This window comes from Heloderma suspectum, chromosome 2 (assembly GCF_057233095.1).
Source record: "Heloderma suspectum isolate Gila_16-S chromosome 2, 16-S_ref, whole genome shotgun sequence".
Classification (NCBI taxonomy): Eukaryota; Metazoa; Chordata; class Lepidosauria; order Squamata; family Helodermatidae; genus Heloderma; species Heloderma suspectum.
Genome location: NC_139459.1, coordinates 35,417,606 through 35,436,785, shown reverse-complemented (window position 1 = coordinate 35,436,785; position 19,180 = coordinate 35,417,606). Strand labels below are relative to the sequence as shown.

The 19,180-nt window shown below is 43.5% G+C and overlaps 1 protein-coding gene across 3 annotated transcripts in view; it reads right to left on the bottom strand.

Moving 5' to 3' along the window:
• ITGA1 (integrin subunit alpha 1) overlaps positions 1-19,180 on the bottom strand; it is a 165,838-nt gene that overhangs the window by 37,413 nt on the left and 109,245 nt on the right. For all 3 annotated transcript variants that reach the window (XM_084833194.1, XM_084833193.1, XM_084833195.1), the window contains exons 16-21: positions 17,416-17,579; positions 15,733-15,869; positions 13,692-13,802; positions 12,553-12,638; positions 10,047-10,182; positions 7,464-7,544 (exon numbers count right to left, since the gene is read on the bottom strand). In XM_084833194.1, the coding sequence (XP_084689320.1) occupies positions 7,464-7,544; positions 10,047-10,182; positions 12,553-12,638; positions 13,692-13,802; positions 15,733-15,869; positions 17,416-17,579 (715 nt within the window). The remainder of the gene's footprint in view (positions 1-7,463; positions 7,545-10,046; positions 10,183-12,552; positions 12,639-13,691; positions 13,803-15,732; positions 15,870-17,415; positions 17,580-19,180) is intronic.

The following is a 19,180-nucleotide window of genomic DNA, read 5'->3' as shown; positions in this document are numbered from 1 at the left end:
ACACGATGTGATAGGCTACATAAATCTTTACGTAGCCTATCATGGCTGGGTGGGTTTAAAAAAAAACAAAAACGCGTACGCAAATGGCGGCGGCTACGGCCGCCGCCATTTGCGTTCCTTATTTTTGCCCTCTTAATCTACGTAAATATTTACGTAGACTATGACGGCGAAAATAAAGGGGAACGCAAATAGCGTAGTGGGCGCTATTTGTGTCCCTTTTTGATTCCCCGTTTTAGCCTCCGTAAATATTCCGGGGGGAGGGACGGAACGCCTCCCCCTCCACCATCAACATAATCTGCGAACAGGTAAGTGACTTTCGTACATCCCTAGCAATGTGTAGAGAAGCTTGCACACTTCGCCCTGAGACTTTAGGTGGGCTTCTTTAGACTGTGCCTCTTGATCCTAGCCAGTCTTACCTACCATCAGTGGAGGCTGGTGGCTCCAACTTCGGTGGGGTTGTTGTGATTCCATTCTGGGTTTCAGTCAGAACCAGCCAGAACTCTAAAGGAGCTGTACACTATCCAAAATGCTGAACTGTATCTCCAAAAAGGGTTCAGCACCTTGGATAGCTTCTTTAGAGTTCTGGCTGGTTCTGACTAAAACCCAGAATGGATTCAAAGCCCCACCGAAAGCAGAGCCACCAGCCCCCACTGGCTCCAGTACAAACCTTCCCCTTTCAGGCTGACCACTATGCTTCATACAGCCCCTTGACAGATAGGTAGCAGTGCTCCCCATCCCCAGATGGGGTGATGGGACCTGACGCCCAAGACGTCTGAAAGGTACCAAATTGGGGGAGGCTGATTGAAAGGAAATGGGGGTCCCAGCAGCACAACTACTTCCCAGTTCTTGCAGTAAGGCTCTTTATTACATATATAAATGTCTATCCCACAAAGTGAAAAACGTTATAGGTAGCAGGTTTGAACTAACCATCTGCTAAAAACAATTAGGCAGAATACACAAACTCTCCTGTGAGAGACCCTTTGTACATATGTGGTAAGTGAGCGAAATGATGAAAGCTAAGGAATATGGTTAAGCTGAGAGATCAGTTGAAACTCTAGATAAAGCGTAAGTGAGATGAAAAAAGTGTTTGGAATTAAATAGGAAAGCAACAGCAGGCTAAAGGTAACGTTGCAGTAGTTTTTGCAACACATTTATATTCTGTAAGGAGGCCTGCATGGATTCTGCAATTATGAGCAAGTGTAGGAAAGTACAGCATGTGATGTTTGGCACAAAATTCCACTTCCTGAAAATCTCAGGGCCAAACTGTATGTGGTATCAAAACAATCTTGTCTGATTTCACAAGCTAAGCAGGGTCAGCCCTGGTAGTACTTGGATGGGAGACTGCCTGGGAATCAGGCTTCCTGCATTGAGCAGGGGGTTGGACTTGATGGTCTTGTAGACCCTTCCAGCCCTATGATTCTGTGATTCTATTCTATGAAGTTCAGCTCTTTCCATACATCTCACTATCCCAAGAGAAATCACAGTTATGCAGCTGCTATTTGCACTGGCAAGGAAGCTCCCACTGACACCAACTGGGGCTTCCTTTCAAATGCAAATAAGTGTAGCTGCTAGGGATGTATGGGTTTTGTCAAATCCATCCTGTCTGTGTTTTCATTCTGTCATCTGCTCATTGATGGAATCAGATTTTTTTAAGAACATAGTATCATTCTACTTGCACTAATTTGCATTAGAACAAATGCACATTAGGGCATTAGTTAATGCAAATTAGTGGCAATGCACGTCAGTGCAAATGCAAAGTAGCACAAATCCCCGCCCCAAAGTGAAAAACTGGTCTGCATTCTGCAGAATCTGCATGACTCCACTGCAGAATCCACAGAAGCTGCTCCGCTGCAGAATCCACAGGTCAGATTTATAGAAATCCTAACTTATTTGAATCCATTGCAGATTTCTCCGACAACCCTAGTACTGCAACAGGGAAAATAACCTCCCTACTGCCTGCTGTGGTTCTGATCTCTATTAGGGCCCAGAACAGTGGCTATTGCTAAAAGTTACATGGGATGTTAAAACGTGTTTAATATCATGTGTAGTTTTGCCCACAGTTTTAATTTTTGTAAGTCTTGGGAGCAGATCTTCACACCATAACGTTTTTTTTCCTAGCCCCTATGATGGTGAAGATAAGCTTAAAAATCTGTGGGCAATGGCTAATGAAGAGATGCCACTCAAACTGATTAACAGTGGCTGGAGTGGGAGGCTGGGTTCAAGTACTCTGCATAGGATAAATTATGCAAAATAAGCCAACATATGTACATTCCATTTGCATAATATATGTAGTTTGCAGAATTGTGCAAAATTCAGGATCTTTGTCAATGACTTTTTTGGAGGTGGGGTTGCTTTCTTTCGTACAGGCTGCAACTGAAGTTGTCTGTAGCCTACTTGGCTAACACATTCTCTATTTTTTCCTAAGGAAGTAGAGTGTGCAAGGGAAGTTTGCGATGTGTGCACACATAGGCCAGAGTGCATACTTCCCACATATCCTGTCGCAAGAACTCCAGTTCCCAGAGGAAGCTCTCTGTCAAGCGATCTTGATATTGAACTTTGTCCTACTACAGATACAAGTCCTTTCAACACCAAGCACTGGTGTGACTGTGATCCCAAGGGAGATCATGTATGCTTCTCTGACTTCTGCAACTGGACCCTTTCTGACTTGGGGATTAACAATAAAAAAATACCTTGGTTAGTGGCTACAAAATGCTGCTTGCAGCTACTTTGACCACTCTGAAAACTGTTGTTTATATTCCCATGCACTCTTGCATGCTGCTGTGATTCACAGGATTCCAGTTCTGGCACAGCCAGCATTGCAAAACAACATCCAAGACAAACATCATGCAATATTTGCTCAGTGCTGTTGGAGAAACATTTCCTGTATCCCAAGCATATGTTTCACAGTTCATGAATGCCATTCAAACCAACCAGGGGAGAGACATTGTGCTGGTCAGCAAGAAGCAATACTGAACATTTGATTCTAAGGGCTCACCTTTTAAAACCCTTCCTCTCCTATCTCTTCAGTATATGATTAAAAGGTGACGTGGCAATTCTAATCCTTTGTGGTTATAGCATAAAAACAGAGAATGCTTCTTCTTCTCAATTACTTTATGTGGAGTACTGGAGTGTGATCTTTCAGCCCCCATCTACATCACACATTTATATAATTATGGATCACTGCCTTGTTGTGGCGAAGGGGCTTGCGTAACTCAGTGAAGCCATAAGCTATGCTGTGCAGGGCCACCCAAGACGGACAGGTCATGGCAGAGAGTTCTGACAAAATGTGGTCCACTGGAGAGGAGAAGGAAATGGCAACCCACTCCAGTATTCTTGCCAAGAAAACCCCATGGAACGTATCACAAGGCTAAAAGATATGACGCCGGAAGATGGGCCCCTCAGGTCGGAAGGTGTCCAATATGCTACTGGGGAAGAGCAGAGGGTATTTCCAAGTAGTGCCAGAAAGAGTGAAGCGGCTGGGCCAAACCCGAAAGGACACTCAGCTGTGGATGTGTCTGGTGGTGAAAACAAAATCCGATGCTGTAAAGAACAATATTGTTTAGGAACCTGGAATGTCAGATCAATGAATCAAGGTAAGCTGGAGGTGGTCAAACATGAGATGGCAAGATTGAACATCGACATCTTGGGAATCAGCGAACTCAAATGGACAGGCATGGGCGAATTTAATTCAGGTGACCATCATATCTACTATTGTGGGCAAGAATCCCTTAGAAGAAATGGAGTAGCACTCATAGTCAACAAAAGGGTGGGAAAAGCAGTACTGGGGTACAATCTTAAAAATGATAGAATGATGTCAGTACGAATCCAAGGCAAACCATTCAACATCACAGTAATTCAAGTCTATGCCCCAACCACTGAGGCCGAAGAAGCTGAGGTTGATCGGTTCTATGAAGACCTACAACACCTTCTAGAACTAACACCCAAAAAAGATGTCCTCTTCATCATAGGGGATTGGAATGCTAAAGTAGGAAGTCAAGAAATCACTGGGATAACAGGCAGGCATGGCCTTGGTGTACAAAATGAAGCAGGACAAAAGCTAATAGAGTTTTGCCAAGAGAACATGCTGATCATAGCAAACACTCTTTTCCAACAGCACAAGAGGCGACTGTACACATGGACGTCACCAGATGGTCAATATCGAAATCAGATTGATTATGTCCTTTGCAGCCAAAGATGGAGAAGCTCCATACAGTCAGTCAAAACAAGACCTGGAGCTGACTGTGGCTCAGATCATGAGCTGCTTCTTGCAAAATTTCGGCTTAAATTGAAGAACGTCGGGAAAACCACTAAACCGTTGAGGTATGACCTAAATCATATCCCTGATGAATATACAGTGGAGGTGAGGAATAGATTTCAGGGATTAGACCTGATAGACAGAGTGCCTGAGGAACTATGGACGGAGGTCCGTAACATTGTTCAGGAGGCAGCAACGAAATCCATCCCAAAGAAAAAGAAATGCAAGAAAGCCAAGTGGCTGTCTGATGAGGCTTTACAAGTAGCTGACGAAAGAAGGGAAGCGAAAAGCAAGGGAGAAAGGGGAAGATATAGCCAACTGAATGCAGAGTTCCAGAGAATAGCAAGGAGAGACAAGAAGGCCTTCTTAAATGAACAATGCAAAGAAATCGAGGAAAACAACAGAATGGGAAAGACTAGAGATCTCTTCAAGAAAATTGGAGATCTCAAGGGAACGTTTTGTGCAAAGACGGGCATGATAAAGGACAAAGAAGGCAGGGACCTAACAGAAGCAGATGAGATTAAGAAAAGGTGGCAAGAATACACAGAAGAACTATACAGGAAAGATCTGAATGTCCCTGATAGCCATGATAGTGCGGTCACTGAACTTGAGCCGGACATCCTAGAGAGTGAAGTCAAGTGGGCCTTAGGAAGCATTAGTAACAACAAAGCTAGCGGAGATGACAGTATTCCAGCCGAGCTATTTAAAATCCTAAAAGATGATGCTGTTAAAGTGCTGCATTCAATATGCCAACCAATCTGGAACACTCAACAGTGGCCACAAGACTGGAAAAGGTCAGTTTACATTCCAATTCCAAAGAAGGGCAACGCCAAAGAGTGTTCAAACTACCGCACAATTGCGCTCATTTCACATGCCAGCAAGGTGATGCTCAAAATCCTACAAGCTAGGCTTCAGCAGTATGTGAACCGAGAACTACCGGAAGTACAAGCTGGGTTTAGAAGAGGCAGAGGAACTAGAGATCAAATCGCCAACATTCGCTGCATCATGGAGAAAGCAAGAGAATTCCAGAAAAATGTCTATTTCTGCTTCATTGACTACGCTAAAGCCTTTGTTTGTGTGGATCACAACAAACTGTGGCAAATTCTTAAAGAGATGGGAGTACCAGACCACCTTACCTGTCTCCTGAGAAACCTGTATGAGGGTCAAGAAGCAACAGTAAGAACCAGACATGGAACAACCGATTGGTTCAAAATTGGGAAAGGAGTATGACAAGGCTGCATATTGTCACCCTGCTTATTTAACTTATATGCAGAGTACATCATGAGAAATGCCGGGTTGGATGAATCAGAGGTCGGAATTAAGATTGCTGGGAGAATTATCAACAACCTCCGATATGCAGACGATACCACCCTAATGGCAGAAAGCGAAGAGGATCTCAAGAGCCTCTTGTTGAGGGTGAAAGAGGAGAGTGCAAAAGCTGATTTGAAACTCAACATTAAAAAAACGAAGATCATGGCATCTGGCCCCATCACTTCCTGGCATATAGAAGGGGAAGAAATGGAAGCAGTGACAGATTTTACTTTCTTGGGCTCCAAGATCACCGCAGATGGTGACTGTAGCCATGAAATTAAAAGACGCTTGCTCCTTGGGAGGAAAGCTATGGCAAACCTAGACAGCATAGTAAGAAGCAGAGACATCACCTTGCCGACAAAGGTCCGTCTAATCAAAGCTATGGTTTTCCCAGTAGTAACGTATGGCTGTGAGAGCTGGACTATAAGGAAGGCTGAGCGCCGAAGAATCGATTCTTTTGGACTGTGGTGCTGGAGAAGACTCTTACGAGTCCCCTGGACTGCAAGGAGGTCAAATCAGTCCATCCTAAAGGAAATCAACCCTGAGTGCTCATTGGAAGGACAGATAATGAAGGTGAAGCTCCAATATTTTGGCCACCTAATGCGAAGAGAAAACTCCCTGGAAAAGACCCTGATGCTGGGAAAGACTGAAGGCAAAAGGAGAAGGGGACGGCAGAGGATGAGATGGCTAGATAGCATCACGGATGCAATGAATATGAACTTGAGCACGCTCCGGGAGAGAGCGCAGGACAGGAAGGCCTGGCGTGCTATGGTCCATGGGGTCACGAAGAGTCGGACACGACTGAACGACTGAACAACAACAACAACAGTTATATAACAAGTGGGACCTGCAACAAAATGTTGCATTCTGAAGTGCTCCCTTCCTGTTCAGGATACTCCATTCCATTCTCCCTTCCACCTCGTTTCTGTCCCTGCTCCCAACGGAAAGTCAGAATTCTGTGGCCACTGAACATACTTAGTCGTCTGCCACCCAAAGGTTTATCCTATAAAAGGCTTCTCAGAAATATAAGAACCCAAGAACAGCTATGCTGGATCAGACCAGGGGTCCATCTAGTCCAGCAATCTATTCACACAGTGGCCAACCAGCTGTCAACCAGCAACCCACAAGCAGGGCATGAGTGCAACAGCACTCTCCCACCCATGTTCCCCAGCAACCGGTGTACATAGGCTCACTGCCTCTGGTACTGGAGGTAGCTAGTAGCTATTGATAGCCTTTTTCCTCCAGGAATTTGTCTAACCCCATTTTAAAGCCATCCAAATTGGTGGCCATCACTACATTTTGTGGTAGTGAATTCCACAGTTTAACTATACACTGTGTGAAGAAGTACTTCCTTTTCTCTGTCCTGAATCTCCCACCAATTACCTTCATGGGATGACCCCGGGTTCTAGTATTTTGAGAGAGGGGGAACAATGTCTCCCTATCCACATTGTCCACACCATGCATAATTTTGTACACCTCTATCATGTCTCCGCTTACCCTCCTTTTTCCCCAAGCTAAGAAAACTCCACTGAGTTCAGTGGGCGTTACTCCCAGGTAATACTACAGCCTTAGGCAGTCAATGGGATTTCTGAGTAGACATAAGACTGAGTAGTTTGGAAATATCCCTGTTTACTCAAGCCAATTTTGGGGTGGGCCAGTCAGAGCAACAAAAAGACTCTATACTTGTATGTTATCTGCTGTTTTATCGGTTTGTTTGCTTTTCTAAAATTACAACTTTTAATTGTTGTTGTTAGCTGTAGTGATGGGCCATAAAGATGAGATATTCATATTTAATTAAAACAGATTAACACACACATATCTTGGTTCAAGGTACTTCCTGACACAGATAGATAGATATAGCTATAACACCAAAACAGCTGTATTCACAGCATCTTACTTCCTCTCCAGGTGTTAAGAAGGGGTAGCCCACTTTACAGGTGATATTATGCCCGGATTCACAGCTGTCTTTTGATATTCCCTGGACAAAAAATGAAAATAATTAAATGTTTTATTTGTGTAGCTTGCTTAAAAACAAAGCAACAGCAGAAGAGATCAATCCTGCAATGCATCCCCTAACACAATAATATATAATCACATTTTGGTTTGTTAATGGAAGTCCACATGACATTAACATCACAAAAAGGTCATGTTTTTCATAACCACCAATCAGAGCTACTGCAATGCACTCCCAAGGGATGCCAGATTTGTAGACTCCATTTCTGGTACTGCATGCAAACATATGATGAATAATTCAGACCAGTCACTCTTCATGAACTTGGCTGACCATGAGCGGGGCGGGGGGGAATGTTTGCATCTGTGTGTGTGTGTGTGTGTGTGAATCTCTCTATGTAAGAATCTCTGTGTGTTCACATGTGCATGTACATCCCCCAACCCCTCAGCTGATATCGCAAGTGGCCCTCAGGGCCAAAAATGTAGTGCACCCCTGTACTAGACCCATCAAATAACTTGACCTGATGGTTTGACTTTAGTTCTGCCTTCTCTCACAGCTGCAGTTCCCTGAATTGACTCCATCCCTTCAATTCCCCCCATCTTCCAGGCAGGGCTTCTTTGTCTGAGAAACTGTGGGAATGCCGGCAACATTTTTACAGCCAGCCCTAGTGGCTGGGAATATTGCAGTTGCAATATGGTCTATGCCTTCCTTTCCCCCAATCTAGGAAAATACCAAGCTACTGGGGCTGAAGTGTAAGAGAGAGGTCCCAGATGTAAGAGGAATGAAGGGTGCATGGGCCAGGAAAGGTTCACAGCCTGGGCTCTCACGGTGCCCCTGCACCTATCAGTTGCTACAAGTATTTAATTTCTTCCAGAACTGGTGTAGCTTTGCAGTTTTTGAGAGAAAAGGCAGAAGAGCACCTCTTAGGACGTGCAGGGCTAGTCCTACCACTCGGGCCAAACCACAGAATACGTTAAATTTAACGTGTCTGTTTTTTTTTTTCTTTAAAAATACCAGCCATGTTGGAGGGGTAGTTACCACAGTATGTGTGTTCAGGAGATTAACCCTTTCAATGTGCACTGCAGTCCCAATAAAAATCACCTCCTCCCAAACTGCTATTCACCCTGGGAGGAAAGTTTCCATTGATATCAATGGGAGCTCCTTCCTTGGGAGCGGGGAATAACAGGGAGGGGGTATTTTAACTGGGACTACAGTGTGGAGCAACCCCATCTCTCTGTTCACCATGGTGTCGATCCTGATTGAGCCCCTGTGGCTGTTGCTCTTAAAGGAATAACAGGCATGTTAAATGCATGAACGTATGTAACATTTCATATAGAAGGGGAAGAAATGGAAGCAGTGACAGATTTTATTTTCTTGGGCTCCAAGATCACCGCGGATGGTGACTGTAGCCATGAAATTAAAAGACGCTTGCTCCTTGGGAGGAAAGCTATGGCAAACCTAGACAGCATAGTAAGAAGCAGAGACATCACCTTGCCGACAAAGGTCCGTCTAATCAAAGCTATGGTTTTCCCAGTAGTAATGTATGGCTGTGAGAGCTGGACTATAAGGAAGGCTGAGCGCTGAAGAATTGATGCTTTCAAACTGTGGTGCTGGAGAAGACTCTTACAAGTCCCCTGGACTGCAAGGAGGTCAAATCAGTCCATCCCAAAGGAAATCAACCCTGACTGCTCATTGGAAGGACAGATACTGAAGCTGAAGCTCAAATATTTTGGCCAGCTAATGTGAAGAGAAAAGTCACTGGAAAAGACCCTGATGCTGGGAAGGATCGAAGGCAAAAGGAGAAGGGGACGGCAGAGGATGAGATGGCTAGATAGCATCACCCCTGCAATGAATATGGACTTGGCACACTCTGGGAGAGAGCGGAGGACAGGAAGGCCTGGTGTGCTATGGTCCATGGGGTCACGAAGAGTCGGACATGACTGAACGACTGAACAACAACAAAATGTAACATCTCATCTCATTTGGCCCTTAGACATAACATGGCACTGGAGGCAGATCTGCATTACCATTACAGCAGGGGTGGGAAATTGTGGCCCATCAATGTTTTAACCTACAACTCCCATCAGCCCAAGCCAGCATAGCCGATGGTTAGGGATTATGGGAGTTGGTGGGTTGCAAGTTGCCCACCCCTGCATTACAGGGAAGAAAATCAATGACTTACAGTACAATGCTATACATGTTCTACTCAGACGTAGACCCCATTGCATTCAATAGGACTTTCTTCCAAGTAACTGAGTGTAAGACTGCAGCCTCAGTCTACTATAATATTTTTATCAATATTTTATCAAGTCATTTGATTTTTTTTCCCTGAGGCACCAAAATGCCTTGTGCTATCTCTGTAGGGCTGTGTACAAAGCGAAGGGCCAATATCCACCTAGGATATAGGAAACTGCATGGGAATCCTAGGCTCCCAAACCTGAATTATTGCACATATAAACCCGGCCTAAGCAGATGAGTATGCTTTGCTATTCTCCCATCTCAATAAGATGACAATTTAAAAAGATGTACCTCAATCCCAGAGAAAATAATATTTGGAGAATACTGAACAAGGACTCTTGTATTATAAGCGCTGTCTTTTTTATTCTTAACCCACATTTTTACCCAGAACTTGAGATTGTTCAACTTGATGATGAATGGAGATAAACTGAAAATTGTAAACAAAAAAATAATAATGTTAGATTATTATTATAATTTTAAAACAGCTCTGCTCACTAACCAGTGACCCAACAATGTTGAATGGTGTATAAGGAAGTATGTTAGAAAGAAATACAGAAAATTAGTGGGGAATTTGCTGTTTGTTGCAGAATGATAGTGGGGAAAACTGGAAAAACAAACGGAAGACATATGTGGAGGAAAGATGTAGAAAAGTCTGATATATAATCTAAATGTGTAAAAGTGCAGCATTTTAAAAAATGGTTGGGCAATGTAAAATTGGCTAGTATAATATTAGAAATATGGCAATCGTTCATTACTAATTGGTTTAGGATTAAAACAGAAGCATTAAGATCAACATTACTGTTGATGTTATACAGTAAAAGCAGAACCAGATATGGTTGCCATCAAAACTCCTTGGACAGATGGCTCCCTCCAATGCAGTCCTCAGCACCTCCATGCCATAGGAGGCAGCGGCCGCAGAATTGGGCAATGACCATTTAAGAAATTGACAGCTCCTCAAACAGGGTGGAGTTAACAGCAGGTCCAGACCTGCCAATCTTCAGAAGGCTTCAGAAGGCCTCTGCACGTTGCTGGGACAACTGGTCTTCTTGGATGAGTTTCAGCTAGTCATCTGTCCCTGGTCCTCACAGACCTATTCTATTCTGTTCTGTTCTGGACTTGCATTGCCTAGCCTGACCTTGCCTCAGCAGATGTGCTCTTGCTGTGCAAGACATGATCCAGCCTTTCCAGGCAGTCCCACTGCTGCATCCAGTCTTCCCCTGGGAGCCCTATGCCCAGCGCGGACAGGACAGGCCTCTTCCCCCAGTGATGCCTAGGGCTGCAAATACATGATATCATGTAAGGGGAGACATGATAGAGGTGTACAAAATTATGCATGGTGTGGAGAATGTCAAAAGGGAGATGTTTTTCCCCCTCTCTCAAAATACTAGAACCTGAAGGGGTCATCCTATGAAACTGATTGGTGGGAGATTCAGGACAGATAAAAGGAAGTACTTCTTCACACAGTGCATAGTTAAACTGTGGAATTCACTACCACAGGATGTAGTGATGGCCACCAATTTGGATGGCTTTAAAAGGAGGTTGGACAAATTCCTGGAGGAAAAGGCTATCAATGGCTACTAGTCCTGATGGCTATGTGCTACCTCCAGTACCAGAGGCAATGAGCCTATGTATACCAGTTGCTAGGGAACATGGGGGGAGGGTGCTGTTGTGCTCATGTCCTGCTTGTGGGTTCCTGGTTGACAGCTGGTTGGCCACTATGTGAACAGAATGCTGGACTGGATGGACCCTTGGTCTGATCCAGCAGGAATCTTCTTACGTTCTTATGTTCATTGCAAAATATATGCTGATTACATGCTGTGAATTCCCTACCTCTGCAAGCAGTAGCCAGTGGAATGGGATGGGGGCAGGGAAATTTGAGGCGGGGTGACATCACCCTAGATCAGGGGTAGGGAACCCTTTTCCCTTGACACATGGGAAAAATGAACTGGGGGCTGCAGCTGATGGCAGGCAGAGCCAGATCTGATGGTTGGAAGAGTCAGAGCCAAATGTGGGTGGAGTCTGTCGAATAGCAACAATGCCAATGGAGGCTGGTGGCTCCGATTTTGGTGGGGCTGTGCATCCATTTCAGTCAGAACTAGCCAGAACTCTAAAGGAGCTATCCAAGGTGATTAATCATATCCCCCAAAGAGGTTAAGCACCCTGGATAGCTCCTTTAGAGTTCTGTCTGGTTCTGACTGAAATGGAGTCACAGCCCCACCGAAATTGGAGCCACCAGCCTCCACTGAGAAATGCATAGAGCTCTCTCTCTCTCTCGCTCTCTCTCTCTCTCTCTCTCTCTGCCTATGAAATGAGACTGAGGGCAGCAGGCAGCCCAAGGACTGCAGGTTCCCTTGCCTAGCCCTAAATGCTACCAGGAAAAGGTGGGAAAGTTATATGGGATGGCTGTTTTTGGTACCTGCAATGTATCTCACAGAACGTCTAGTTCCAGCTTAATTCATGTAGTAGGCAGTACATTTGGATAGATTCTTTATACATTTATTGTGATCGTGGACCACCATTATTTATTATTATATTTTGCATTATATCACTTCAGTAACAAAAGCAAATTTTAAACATAATTTTATGAGGATATTTTTAAAAAGCCAAAAGGAGAAGGGGACGGCAGAGGATGAGATGGCTAGATAGTATCACCGATGCAATGAATATGAACTTGAGCACGCTCCGGGAGAGAGCACAGGACAGGAAGGCCTGGCGTGCTATGGTCCATGGGGTCACGAAGAGTCGGACACGACTGAACGACTGAACAACAACAAATTTAAAAAGCCATTCATGTTACCTGCTTCCTCCTATGGTTGCATTGGCAGTCAGCTGTAGGTCAGCAATACATTTCTTCTTATTTCCACAATCTTTTGTGAAAGGGATCTGGAAGGCATAATTTATCACCAAGAGGAGGGCTAAGCACCCTACCATCCCATCTCCTTTCTTTCTTTGGCCCGTGTCTTGAGTTGGGGAAGGAGCTATTTGCTGCCTGGCCTAATATTTCCACTATGGCTCTACAGCCTTGTACAGGGAAAGAGAACTATTTTGGAATAATCTATGGAGTGCATAATTTTAATTTCTACACTAAGGAAGTCCAAGAAATCATACCATATGTCTTGAAAACCATTAAACCTAACTCCAGGAGTTTGGACTTCAGCTGTAGTTAGCCTGTGCTATGGGAAAGTCACTCTGGATGCTCTGATTTGTATTATCATCTTGCATGTTTCAGCACTGAAATATACGTTCTGGGGCTAAGCACTGGTGAACACTAGCCAAATTAGAAGGGCTTCCAGGGGACAGTCCTCTATTTGAAGAGGTGTCCAGTTCAAGGGTGAAACCCAACCCAAGTCCTACTAAGAGTAGACCCATTGAAATGAATGGGCTTAAGTTAGCCATGACTTAGGTTGGCTTTTACCCCAAGTCTGGTTTAAAGATAAAGAGACTTAAGAAGAGAGAATTGGGGCCTTGAAATTGCCCATAAGTAGCACCTGGACAGCAGACTGAGCATGCCTCATGCTGGTCACCTGGTCACAGTCTTTCCTACTACAGTAAGATGTACTACACTTTTATTTTAATTATAGTAATTCTTTCTAAGTTTGCATCTTACTAGCATATCCAAATTTTAGGCAAAAAGATGCCCCCTTTTGTCTTCTTGTTTGGTGATACATTTCCTCTTTTTTGGTGATGTGTAAGTTGCTACCCTAGTCAACTCTGTTCTACTCAGTCCATGATACAGCCCCGTTGAATAAACACCCACTTGATTTTGCGTGCTGCTGGTCTTCTTAGCAGCCTGATTATCTTTATACCTTTCTCCTCTTTGGCACAAGATGGCTGGAGTGGTGCCTTGTGTGGGTCTATGTGCAGGGATTCGAATTTCATTCTAAGTATGTAACAGTTTAATAAAGTGATAACACTTTCCACATTGTAGTGACTTACATATTCATATACTGAGTTGGGCAGTGCACTATCAAGAATAGGTCCACTCTCTGGATCAGAAAAGTTAAACTCCAACAAAACCTTTATGGAATCACGGAAGTCAGGCTTGTCCTAGAAAAAAAGCAGAGCAAAGCAGGCATTGCAACCTTTTGCCTCATCCAGATGGTTAAAAAAGAAGAAAAAGGCATGTTTTTAAGACCACGGCTGGAGGATGCTCTTCACTTTGCATTATTCACATAAAAGGAAATAAGCAAAACTGCTTATTTACAGCTTAAGGGTTTCACTAAACGACATCTTCAAATATTTTACACTTTTTTCTACAACCTCCAGCTGATCCTTTTGCCTATCTTGAACTTCCAGGCTATGAGCCAAAGCCCAAAGTTCACTGAATCAACGCAACATTTTTCATTCATATTCATCATTAGCAGGTTCTAGCCCAGAAACATAAAAAAAAATAATAATTGGAGAGAATGTAAAAACAGCCTGGATCTTGGTACATAGCATGCTGGCTATGACAACAATGAAAAGGTATGCATGCAGTCATTTCTGCATCCATCACTGCGTCACGGTAACAAAACAACAGAGGGCCTTTTCCATTATGGCACCCCAGTTGTGTAATGAGCTTCCCTCAGAGGCTCGCCTGGCACTTTCCAGCACCAGGTGATGACCATCTTCGTTTCCCAGACATTTTAGTCTTTCAGTTTCTGTTGTTTTAAAACTTTGCATTGCTGCTATTTTTTTTGCTTTAACTTCTTTATTATACTGTAGTTTTAAACTTTTATATTGTATCTTATGTTGTGTTATATGGTTTTAATGGCTGTGAACCACCCAGAGAGCTTCAGCTGTTGGGTGGCATAGAAATGTAATAAATAACTCAAACAGAATTGTAAGGCTGGGATCCAAAGTGGCCCATGCATGCACAAAGTATCTGTGTGCTGTTTTTCTCATTTGGCAGTGGCCCTTTGCACTGAATGGACTGTGCAAAGGGCTCACCTGCCTTCAGGTACAGTCAGTCAAAGATGCGGGGGCTTCTTGTAGGGAGATAGTGGCTGAAAAAGCCCCTGCATATACACAACAACTACCCTTTGGATCCTGGCAGATGATTAGAAGTATATGTAGCTCCACACTGAACTACAAAGAAAGAACTGTATATATTTAAGTTATCCCTCCTATAAAATTACTGTATGTCCCAACTAAAGATGTCAGAGAAATCTGCAACGGATTCAAATGACTTTGGATTTCTATGAATCCAACCCATGGATTCTGCAGTGAACCAGCTTTTTCCAACTGACACAGACTTGCAGACTAGGATTTTTATTTTCTAGAACTATATGCAAGTTTAGTCGTACAAAAATATGAAAGTTGCTGGAAAATATGCTAATATATATGCCATTAAACACACACGCACACACAACATTTTATACATCTCTGATCTCTCTTTAGCCTCTCTTCAGCCTTGGCTGTGTAGCAATCTCTCTCTCTCTCTCTCTCTCTCTGTGTGTGCGTGCGTGCGTGTGTGTGTGCTCTGCTCATTGATTGTAGTCTGAGCTAAGAAAAATATGCAAAATATTACATGCCAAATTGCGGTGGACTCTTTTGACTTCTTTTCCAAAGTGGGGGTGGGGGGAGATCTGAATCTGTCAAAGAGCAGACGACAGAGTGAAAGACACCTGACAATCCACAAAACACAGACGGAATGGATATAACAAAATTTGTACAGCTCTAGTTCCAAGCTAACATCAGCAATAGCCTCTAGGTTATCCATGTATGTATGATATGAAAATGAGTGGGCAGCAGTTTTATTGTGCCATTTTCAAGTGAAGGTAAATAGTATAAAAATGAGAACACAGTGAGCTAGGAGAGTATTGTCCACATTAAAGCCTGTATGAATTCTCTGTAGGGTAGCAGACCAGTTCAATGTAAACCAGAGATTTGAATATTCTTCTTGAATTATACGGACGTTTTACATGAATGGGATAAAAGGCAATCAGGTATAGCAATGGGAGAAAAAGGGGATAGCCACTTTATATGATTTACTTGCCAACATGTAGAAGTTATGCTTAATACATTCTGAACCTTTGACTGTGATATTTTTTTGCATCTTCCGTTCAGTCGTTTCTGTGAAAAGGCTTCGAGACAACTTCCTTTCTGCATCAAGTGTAATCCAATACTGGATACCTAAGAAGAAAACAGGAATAACTGGTTGCATTTGTAAAGCTTTTTCCAATATAGTTCTTCATGAAGAACTATTCTGTCTCTTTTCCTGTCATTTATTATTTTGTCACTTTTTCTGGAATGCTTCAGATATTCCAAAGAAGGGGTGACAGAGGAAGTGTGAGTAACATCGATATTGTCCTCTCCTATCATTTGTGGGCCTCATGTGAAGGGAGGATATACATTTTTGCAATGTCCCCTTAAGTCAGGGGTGGGCCGCATGCAGCCCCCGCTGCCCCCCACCGCTGCTGCATTGGTAAAATTTGTGGCTAGGGATGTTGTGGGAGTTTGGGAAGGGGGTGGAGTCTGGTGGACATCCCCCTGCTCAGTTTCCTGGTCTCCAGTCTCTAGACTCCTGGGCTTTCCTGACTCGGCGCGCTTCAAGTCGGGCAAGTGTGGGGGGGATCCCCGGTCCTTTGCTGAGCTGCTATTTTCCATAAAAATGATGGCTTGGCCTTTTTTGTAAATGCCCATGTGCACAACTGGCAGCTGTAAAGTGGCCATTTACACAAAATTACAGGCGTAAAAGGACCATTTATGCCTGTAATTTTGTGTAAATGGCCGCTTTTTACGGCTGCTATTTGTGGAAATGGGCCTTTATGAAAAAGGCTGAGCCACCATTTTTACACAAACACTTGGTGAGCATTCGGGCAGCCATGCACCACTTGCCAGGCACCCAAGGACCACATGACGAACAGGGGTAGGTGGCTGGCCAGTGGGGATCCAGCAAGTGGTGCGTGACCTGGACTATGGTGAGTTCACTCATCCCTATTTGTGACAGAAAAACAAATTGGTGGTTTAGTGCTATGCATTAGTAAATAGGTCAAATTTAACTTGTTCTTAAGCCAAATTTGAACTGCTTACTTCCATGTTTTTTTTGCCGGTGCCTGGGAGAACTCTGTGGGGTAGCAGTGACTGCAGGAGTGTGCCCCATGGGGTGGGATCTGGGGGGCAAAAATGGCCCTTAAACCCCCTGAAGTTGCCCACCCCTGCCTTAAATAGAGCCTAGCTTCCTGCCTCTCTGCCTCCCTCTTGCCTCTTAAACTAAGAGAAGTCCGTATTAGGAGCCCTGCTGAGTTATCAACACCTGTGTGGAGCCTGGACTCCATAATTATGGTTCAACAGACAACACAAGAGGAAATGCAGGTCACCAAAGTCTCATCTATTTCTGCTTTTTTAGGATCTGTGGCCTTCTGTTGACCATGTTCTGGATGATGGGCGTCTCCTAATCACTGCTTCAGCCCTCGTGTGAAATACAATCTTGTTACACCAGAAGGCATATTCACTAGTCTCATATTTAAGATCAGATTATAAAACAGTCTAAATAACTTCTATTTTTTTCCATGCAACAAAGGATGATATACCTGAACCTCTGGTCTACAGTTACTTACCTACAGGTCCTCTTGCAGATTTCCAAAAACCGCTCAAAAGCAACTTTATGGTTGTTGGTTTTTAGGATAGTAGACAACATACATAGTAAAGTTCAGCGGTCTGGGTGCTGTCTACTTACTTGTTTCATTCATGGTGGCATCCTTTGATTTTACTCTGACTTCAAAACAAATTGTGCTGTTGATGGACACCCTTTCCTTTTGCATGTCATTGTTTATCTTCTGGATATTAATTTTGTTGGGTGTGAATTTCATGGTTACATTTACTTCAGCAACATCGCGAGACCTAAAACATATCATTTGTGAAAGAGCTATTAGGAAATACTCAGGATCTTTTACAATTTTACAACTTAGTGGCTTGGACTCAAAGATCATGTGACTAGTTCCACCACCCAAGGGAGCTTTAGACTTGTGTTTTCCAAAATAGCAGCCCACCCATGCCACATGGCAAAACTCATTTGAAACTAGGGGAATTTCAAAAGCAATTTATGGTATGGCATGAAGGTTCAGATTCCCACTGGACTTGCCTAATCCATCGGGCATACTTAGGATGCAAATTCTATCCATGCTTACTTAGGAGTATGTCCTACTAAATACAATGGGGCTTATTTCTGGGTAAACATGCATAGGATGGCATTGTGAAAGTGGCTTTTGACATCCTGTCCACTATATGTCAACCTTCTTCCCTCCTTTATTAACAGCATTATATTCTAATGTTCCAGAGACTGGGCCGCTCCTAGGCACTGGAACTCATTTCTGAGGGAGGCTAGGTTGGCCCTCTCTTTGTTAGAGATGTCAGAGAAATCCACAGCAGAATCAAATGAATTTGGATATCCATGAATCCAATCACTGGATTTCTGAGTCACATGGATTCTGCAGATTTGTGGACTGTTTTTTTGTTTTGTTTTTTTTACTTTCCAGAATTTTAGTAGAAGAAAAATACATAAAATAAAAAACAGCTGAAAATGTGCATTTCCCCCATAGGCTAAAGCATGAAAATGCGCATTTAGGAGGGGATTTGTGCATTCGGAGGGTTTACGCATTTTTGCATGTGCAATTTGGAAAAAACTCGATTCTGCCAATGAGCGGATGACGGAATGAAAGGCACCTGACAATCCACGAAACAAAGATGGAATAGATTTTACAAAATCTTTCCGTTCCTGCTCTGTGTTGTCCTTCCACAAGCGGGCAAATATATTTTTATTCAGACAGGTTTTTGGCATACAAACTGTTCTTTAATTGGTTGGTGCTGTTTATTTCTTTTATCGTTACGAGTCAAATAGTATTTTAATGCATTTTTTTATGCTATATTTTAATTAAGTTTTTGTTAATCTAGATTTCATTGTTAGCTGCCTGGCTTGAATGCCATTTTTTGTGGGGAGGAGACAGAAAATGGGATTGCTGTTCAGTCGTTAAGTCGTGTCCGACTCTTCGTGACTCCATGGACCATAGCACGCCAGGCCTTCCCATCCTCCGCTCTCTCCCGGAGTGTGCTCAAGTCCATATTCATTGCATCGGTGATGCTATCTAGCCATCTCATCCTCTGCCATCCCCTTCTCCTTTTGCTTTCAAACTTTCCCAGCATCAGGGTCTTTTCCAGTGAGTTTTCTCTTCACATTAGGTGGCCAAAATATTTGAGCTTCAGCTTCAGTATCTGTCCTTCCAATGAGCACTCAGGGTTGATTTCCTTTAGGATGGACTGATATGACCTCCTTGCAGTCCAGGGGACTTGTAAGAGTCTTCTCCAGCACCACAGTTCAAAAGCATCGATTCTTCGGCGCTCAGCCTTCCTTATAGTCCAGCTCTCACAGCCCTACGTTGCTACTGGGAAAACCATGTTGTTGTTCAGTCGTTCAGTCGTGTCCGACTGTTCGTGACCCCATGGAC